The 8,952-nt window shown below is 40.4% G+C and overlaps 1 protein-coding gene across 1 annotated transcript; it reads left to right on the forward strand.

Annotated features, from left to right (window-relative positions):
- Positions 1 to 523: 523 nt before the first annotated feature.
- LOC129095095 (tissue factor-like) lies at positions 524 to 7,872 on the forward strand. The gene is made up of 7 exons (XM_054603471.1): positions 524 to 690; positions 2,010 to 2,124; positions 3,170 to 3,259; positions 3,742 to 3,854; positions 5,159 to 5,337; positions 6,669 to 6,834; positions 7,739 to 7,872. Exons 1-7 carry the CDS (start codon positions 624 to 626, stop codon positions 7,870 to 7,872), a joined length of 864 nt encoding a protein of 287 aa, XP_054459446.1. The 5' UTR covers positions 524 to 623.
- The last annotated feature ends 1,080 nt before the right edge of the window (positions 7,873 to 8,952 follow it).

The following is an 8,952-nucleotide window of genomic DNA, read 5'->3' on the forward strand; positions in this document are numbered from 1 at the left end:
AATATAGGCAGAAGATAAAGACGCCGACACACACTTTTATTTTTTTTATTCAACCTTTGTTTAGCCAAGATAATCCCATTGAGAATTTAAATCTCATTTACAAGGGGGGTAAGCGTAAAAACGCGACTTCAAGCTGTTTGGTTTTCACAGAAACACAGTTGAATACATAAGCAGCATTGGGCCAAGAATTTCCTTCCCACAAAAAAAGAATCATCTATTTGGCTCTGGTCTGTGTGGGTGAAACTGATGACTCATGTCTCTGTGAGTTTAAACACCGGTCAGTCACAGAGAGACATTTTTCAAGTTTCAAAGTGTTGTTCGTCATGTTCTTAATCTGTGCTTTGGTGAAAGGAGGAGTTCAAACTGAACAGATCATTGTACACTCCCCCCATCAGCATGCAGGCATGTGGGAGGGATCAGCAGGCAGAACGAGGCGGAACCCTGAACCGTACCCCAGTTCCCCCATTTACAGCTCTCACACTCTCTGTCTTGTTGACCGGAAACAACAGTCTGAGCAGCTTAAACCCTGAGGAACATCTTACCTAAAGCTACTTCTCCTGGGTTCAGGTTGCTCTTACAAGATCAAGCACTAGAGGAGAAGAAGGATTTTAGGTTGTGGTAACATGGCATCTCTGAAAACTGTGCTTTATCTGGGAGTCTGTCTGTCTGCTTGGATCATCACTACTGCAGGTAAAAGCACATGATAGATAGATAGATAGATAGATAGATAGATAGATAGATAGATAGATAGATAGATAGATAGATAGATAGATAGATAGATAGATAGATAGATAGATAGATAGATAGATAGATAGATTTTTTGCATGTAGGGCATCATGTTGATCATTTTTTTCTCCACTGGAACATAACTCTGGAAGGCACGTCAATACGTTCTCTCTACTGGAAGGGCACCCTATAGGGCACTTAATCATGTTTTCTACAATGAAAGGGCAGAATAGAGGCCACTTCATTACATTTTCTCTACCAGATGGGCACCCTGTAGAGCACTTAATTATGTTTTCTCCACTAGAAGAGCACCCTAAAGGGCACCGTTTTCTCTATGGGGATGATAGAAAAAACAAAAAGTGCACTTGCTGCATGAGTTGGGGCACCAGCATGCAGAATGTTTTTTTGCATGTATGGCATCATGTTCATCATGTTTTCTCCACTGGAACATAACTCTGGAAGGCACGTCATTACGTTTTCTCCACTGGGAAGGCACCCTACAGGGATCTGCATCACGTTTTCTCTACTGGAATGGCACCCTGGAGGGCAATTCATTCCTTTTTTTCTCTCCACTGGAAGGGCACCCTTGAGGGCGCTGGATTTTGTTTTCCCCCATTGGAAGGAAACTCTGGAGGGCACGTCATCATGTTTTCTACATTGAAAGGGCAGGATAGAGGCCACTTCATTATGTTTTCTCTACCAGATGAGTACCCTGTAGGGCAGTTTTCACCATGGGGGGGGGATTTTTGTTACAGAATTTCAGGCAGAGGTAGGCTTCTGTCAGTCTAGGCTAGACAGTCATCAGAAGCTTTGCTGCAAGTTTGGATTTAGTTTCTTTTCCGATTATGAAATACTTGCCTTTGAGAGATGTGGAAATTTTAAAGCCACTGATGAACCAAACAAAATGTTCGACAACATTTTTTGGGATGTTGCAAGAAATGAACGCAATGCGAACAAGATGGAATGTTACAAGAATGTGCTGGACAGCCGGTATCTCAAACTTTATTAGATTGTTTCTAGCAGTCTCACTTCTGACTCAGATTCAGCTTTGCCCACTGGCAAAGTCTGACTTTAATTATGGTCTGTTTATGAGAAAGAGGAGGATGGGGAGGTGGATGTCAAAGTTTTCTGTCAGATCTGTCAACATGGATCTGTTGGAGAAAGTAAGTAAATAAGTATTCATTGTGATACTTCACTACGCTAACAAAATTAAAACAGGAAGGGAAAATATCTAGAGGCCATGGATGAGTGGAAATTAGTGTTTTTTTTGTTTTTATTTATAGATGAGAACTTTGTGCCCAAAGCGGAGAACATACACTGGGTGTCTCTGGACTTTAAAATCGTCCTCGTCTGGACTACCATACCTTCTGATCACAAATACACTGTCTGGTACTCTAGGTGAGTCCACACACACACGTCACACACACACACACACACACACACACACACACACACACACACACACACACACACACACACACACACACACACACACACACACACACACACACACACGAAACACACACAAACACAAACACACACACACACACACACGCACGAAAACACACACACAAACACACACAGACATAAACATTCTGAATTACACAAATGATTTGTCATGTTTTTGACAGTGGATTATTAATGATATAAATATAATAAAACTTTCCTTGTAATAAAGTATTTTTAACATTGTTGTACATCTACTTTTACTTAATTTAAGTGAAGGATAAAGATACTTCCACTGCTACTATGATAGTGTTGTTTCAAGTAGGGTAAAGACTCACCTCACTTTATAATTGTTCTGCTTTGTCTAGATCTAGTTCTTTAACTTTTTGAAAAACCAAGGCAAATCTTCAAGGGCCCTCCAAATAAACACTGGATGAAAATGAGGCATCCAAGCTGGTTAAACGTATTTCTTTCATTCTGTTAAAAGCAACTTAGCCTTACATTTTAGTAGGGCTGTAGTGACCACTACATAAATTGGACTAAAAGCATGCTTTTTTTTCCTTCTAGGTTAGTTTTAATTTATCCATGCAATCTAAACAAGCTACATATAATGTTTATTTGCAATTTATGTCATTTAAAACTCACCTGGTCTAAAACGGGAATGCTTTTTGTCCTATTTAGAACATGGGGTAGTGGCTGAAATATGTATCAAACAAAACAAACTACCCGGCAAATGAGACAGAATGTTGTTGTTTTTTGTCTAACGTGCTTCTCTACACTTCCATAATTTTCTCATAAAGGTTTTTAAATATTCACACTTTCTATTATTTTTGTTATCTATTTGCAATGTCTAATGTGCTACAGCTAACTCACACTGTGTCTCACACTGCCGGATCATGTCAGGGACAGAAAGTATCACTAAGTCAGCCGTCTGTGGGGTTTTATCTATCTAAGTCATTGTTCTCCCGTTTTGTGTGTTTTTTCATGTGACTCTCAGCAAAGAAAGTGACTGGAGGCCAAGTCAGAACTGCATCAGAATATCACATTCAGAATGTGATCTGACCGGGGAGCTGAGACCCTTAGACAGGTAGGACCTCTCTAGATCTGTAACATTTCAACTGGGCCTATATATCTGGTAGGTTCAGTTACTTATCACACCTCACATTTATTTGTAATTTCTAATGCCAATCAAATTTTATAATCTACCTACAGATTTTTTTTTGCATGTGAACTCACCCATCTTTATCTTAGTGTTGATCTATCAGAAAACATGATTCGTCATATGTGTATATTGTGATTTATATGAAGTATATTTGGAGTTCTATCATCTCTAATCCGTTCTAGTCTTAGTTTCATTTAATTGACTTTAATAATTGTCCTTCCCACATTTAATTTGAGGAACTTCCTGTCCTCTTTTTAAACTAATCTCAGTGTTGACCGTCTTGCTTGAGACTTTTGAGCTTTGGCCTCATTTCACAACACTTCTGTGCAAAATTCAATCACCATGCATGTTGAATGTATATACCGTAACTTATCTCCCACCCATATTTATGTGTTCCCTTTTGACAGGACCTACACTGCCACCATCAAAACAGAGCCCGCGGAGCTGTACGATGACGATGACTATGACCTGGATGTGTCCCATAGCAGTTATTCCACTTCCTTCAACCCCTATAGAGAGAGTAGGTATTGCATGCACACGCAATAAAAAAGAGTTCCACACATAATGCACATGAGAGTTGTCTATGAGCAGACTGGTTTCTTAAAAATTATACAACGATCTCCATCGTCAGTTACGTCTAGAGCGAAACATATTTCCTCTTGGATGTGTTTGTTTATGACGTATCACAAATATGTTTCTCTTTAGTAAGTTCATCAAAGTCCATGTAAAAGGGAGGTTGGGATTGGGTGGTCAAACAAACACAGGAATTTCACTAAGGAGGCCGCTGTTCTTCTGGTGCCAAGCCTTTGTTCTGACGGCCGTTATTCTGAAACCCCAACAGTCAGATAAATGTCCTGTTGGACCGACTTGCTCATGCCTAATCAACCCGACTAATAGAGGCGAGAAATAATAAAAGGGCAGAGTTGTGGGTCATGCCTTCACGATAGGAAGAAAAAGCGTGAGGGTCAGATGACATCATTCTGCATAATAATTGTGCCTCAGTTTGGCGCAGGGAGAGTGTGTGTTTTCGGAGATATGTTCCGTTTAGTGTCCTGTGTGTAACTATAAGTGAACTTTTGACTTACTTTAATTTACATTCCCTAATTTAAATAACGTAACGTCTACCAGGATTTTGAAAAAGTCAGTAGGTAATATTGCTATTTCACTAAGGTCTCGTTTAGTTGTGCAGCCCTAACCTCAAATTATAAAATGACCTGCGTCTTACACATCCATGGGCCCGTAGAGCGAGCGCAGTAGAGTTTCCTTTAACCCCGCCTCCTGGCCCTCAGTCCAGCGACAGTGACCAAGGACAGTAATGTCTACACTGACAACTGTTCATTTATTAACCCTCATATATGTGTTTAAAACTAAACAGAGCATTTTTTTATGTTTGCAACAAGTTCCACTTCTACTCTGCACCTCAGTGGCTATTTGGATTGCTGTTGATTTTGCTAATTGAATAATTGAATTGTTAGGTATGTCATCTAAAAAGGAAGGAGAGCGTTTACACACACACATTAGTATTCCAGTTTTGAGACTAATCCTTGTTTTGATCACATTTGGGATATGATTCCTCCATGGAACATGACAGACCTGGTTATTCATCTCCCTGTATACGTGGTTCTAAGAATAATTCTGATCAATCATGGGTTGCTTTTACATTGTTTTATTAACAGCAATGTTATATTTTGCTAAAGAAGTAAAAGGCTAAAAGATAGAGCCAGTATTACCACCTCACATCCGTCAGCTTGATGAATGAGACACTTTTAACCTGCATGAACAAGCCTGAGTCTCATCATCGCTGGTGATTCTTCCTCTCCTCAGCTAACATCAGTGTAGTGAATTTCAACGTGGTGGTCGTGAATGCGAGCAGAGTGATTTTGAACATCACGGATCCTCTGAGCGGGGAACATGACACTGGGAGGCAGCTCAGCATCAGAGACATTCTCAAGAAGAACCTCAAGTATAAGATCAGCTACTACAAGTCTGGAAGCACGGGCAAGGTACCGTATTCTAACATGGAGCTCAGTCATACAGAGACAGACTCGCCAGAATATTAAAGTAGTTGAACAATGGAAATACTGACTAGAATGATCATAGAGTAAATGTTATTTGTTGTGTTCCTTGGATTCAAATACAAACATTGACATTTTGGTCAAAGTCAGCATGTTTGAGCGTCAAAACAGCTATTTTCTCAAGACCTTCTACAAATGTTCTAGCGGTCACTAAAATATTCTGTTTCACTGGAGAATATGTCACAGTACAGACGCAAAAAACTCTAACTCTAACTTCCGTTTCACTGGGACTAGAAGTAGCAAATACTACAAATGTTTTGCCATTGATAATGTTGCCTGCTTTGAAAAGAAAATACTTAATGAAATTAATTTAAGGTAACTTAGGGTTGATCTGTATGAAGATGGAGTTTGCCTTTGAGAAACAAGCTGTGTCCCAATCCAGTGGCTGCAGCCTTCGGAGGACCCAGCCAGACCGAGCGGTCCCCGAAATGAGACGGTCTGGTCCACAAATTATTTCCTGTTTGCGTCACCAGCTTTTCGCGCCCCCACCCTTTTGCCGCTCCTGTCTCCTAGCAACCAGCTGTGGTTGTCATTAAAGAGGTAAAGCTAAGTTAAAAATTTAAATGGACGAGCTGCTATAAGCTCTTAGTAGCGTCAGCTGGTTAGTTAATAGCGTCATGTAAATTAACCGATCATTTTAACATAAGTGTGATCTGATCAGGTCCCTTGTTTTTAGTTTTAACACTTGTATCTGTAGATATTCACGTGAGTTAAAACCCAATAATTACATTTAAATGTGAATTATCCCGCTGCTGGTACGCAATGAATCTTGGGATATGTTGGGACGTGAAGGGTCCATCAGTTGTATCCTCAAATCTGGGAAAAGTAGGCTGCATTTGTCGGCCGCATTAGAAGGAGTCGATGAAATGGGACAGCCTCGTCGTGGCCGCTGTGACGCAATTGGTCTACAAATACACCCTCCGAAGGATGCAGCCGCTGGATTGGGACACAGCTAGAGACATGTGGAGGCTGCTCCATTATCAACCCAAACATAAAATAAAGATGATATATATATATATAATGGAATAGAGAAACTACAGAAGCTGATTGGATATTAGCAAAATACTTACTGCATCTTGTAATGTCTCCAAAACTTTAGAGACTAAAGAGATGATTTTAACTTTGGATTTTAGTTTTGATTTTAGATTTTATACATAAACGATTTCATCAAGTCAAGAATTTTTGACAGTCTATATGTTAAAGGTGAGTTAGATAGATGTTGCAGTGAGTGACAGTAATATTTCCTTCTTACCCGATAGAGAGACATCATATCTAACTCCACTACAGCAGAGGTGTCCAAGCTGGATGCAGGACAGAGTTACTGCTTCATGGTGGCAGCTTTCATCCCCTCCAGACCCAAAAGCACCCAGCAGGGACCCTGGAGCATCCAGCAGTGTACACCCGGAGACGATAACGTCCTGCAAGGTGCACACACTCCCCATACACTACACTACTAACCAGTCCTCACTCCCACCCAATCAAATACCAACGGATGGTCAGGGCTCCTCTGAGTTTTGATATCGACACAGGAGGCACCCTTTAGTGTTTGTATGAGACAGCAGGATAGTCCACACAGGGTGGTGGATGGGTCACACAAACTAAGGCCTTTCATCCAGGAGACCACGGTTTAGCTGTGTCACAATCCAGCAAACAGTAAATCCTCTGTGGACCAGACCGTTTCATTTCGGGGACCGCTCTGGCTGGTTCCTCCGAAGGATGCAGCTGCTGGATTGGGACACAGCTTTTGTGTCCCGTTTTACTGAAAGTTAATGTTGACATTTTGTCACGTCAGTCTTGTCTCATGAGAAGTTGTCACATGACATGTTTGTGGCTTTAATGGATAAGAAGTGCTGAGAGATCGTTCGTTGGCGTACTTTGTGGTCATTGTGCTAAGAGTTGCCTGACATTCTGAGTGCTTTCTTGTAAACCAACATGGTTATGTTCACATTGACTCATCCAAACACACGTCACACAACCAAACACACTGCCTATCCCTCAAGCCTGACAATCAGTGATTTCCATTCATAAAACATCAGCTAAGCTGATATTTGTGTTTTGAAAACACTGTGGTACCAGGTGCAATTCCACCCAATGTGTTTCATGTGTATGTACATCACAAAAAAACGTTGACGAGGAACTGTCACATATTTAAAGAAATGTTCCTTATTTTCTGTGTTGTGGTTAGATTTTAACGTGGCATGGAAAACTCATGTCAGGTGATCCAAACGCAAATGGAGACCTTGCTTTATAGAGCTGATTAGATCGTACACATTGCACCTCTAAAGTGATAGATCCATCCGTCTAACTGTAACTCTCGTTGTCCCATCAGAGCTGAGTCTAGCAGCGTGCGTCGGTGCAGTCTTCATCCTGCTGACGGTCCTCGTCATCATCGTAACGGTGACCGTCCTCTGCTGCAGACGCCGCCGACAGAGAAACACATTTCAGTCATCGGCACCTGTTTAGTGCGAGTGCATGTGTGTGTGTGTGTGTGTGTGTGTGTGTGTGTGTGTGTGTGTGTGTGTGTGTGTGTGTGTGTGCAACTCAGGGAGATGGTCTTCCTTCTTGTTTCTCTGTTTCTAAAAAAAACTTTACATCGCTGTGCTCTTTGTTTACAGTGTTTTGTAGTCATTATTTTATATTTTATATTTTCATATTTTGATTTTCATTAAGATGAACATGTGAAGCTTGCTCTGATAATGTAATGATGTGCATTTCTTGCTTTCATCCCGTGAGTGTGAATGACCTATGTGGACTCATGATCATCAGTAAATCAAGAAAAAGTACAGCTTCATTGTAGTAGAATAAATGCCACAGCATGTGATTTGTGTTCCTGTTGTATGAGTGCAGACTAAATGTAGAACTTTCCAAATCATACCTTACCTTCTTTTAACCCTTCATGTCAATCCGGTTGACTGTTTCTACTAAACACATTTTTCACAATTTATTGTTTGTTGATTAAACTTTCCCTTTAAGTTCTGTCAGGACCAAAAAGAATAAACCACTAAAAAGACAGTAAATAAAGCTCTTTAGAGGCATCTAGTGGCTGACTCTAGAAACTACAACAACATCAGCAAACTCGTCTCTACAAATCCATATCCATCTATTCTGTTAGCCTCATTCACATTCATGATTCTTTATTGTTTTGTGTCACAAGAGTAACCTTTGTTGATCAAATGGATGAAAAAGTAATAAAACAATAACAAATGAAAAGGTTCTCCTTGATTTTATTATTATCATAATTAATATCATGTTCAACAGTGGTGTTCGTCATGCTTTATTTTTTGTATGGAGGGGCAGCGAGCCATGCTGTTCTGAACATCTACCAATAGTCCGATCTGTATGTGACTGACAGGACCCATGAGAGGTGTCCCTCGTAGTGACAAACCCACAGAAAACAACCACCAACTCTCCAGTTCCTCTCTGCTCTACAGAACAGTTCAGCCATGTGGTAAACACATGGTTTTTTTTAAATAGAAACATTGCATTTGAGTGTTCTAAAATGATTTTTGGGCACTTTGAGCACCCCAATGTCCTTTTATATTG

This window comes from Anoplopoma fimbria, chromosome 8 (assembly GCF_027596085.1).
Source record: "Anoplopoma fimbria isolate UVic2021 breed Golden Eagle Sablefish chromosome 8, Afim_UVic_2022, whole genome shotgun sequence".
Taxonomy (NCBI): domain Eukaryota; kingdom Metazoa; phylum Chordata; class Actinopteri; order Perciformes; family Anoplopomatidae; genus Anoplopoma; species Anoplopoma fimbria.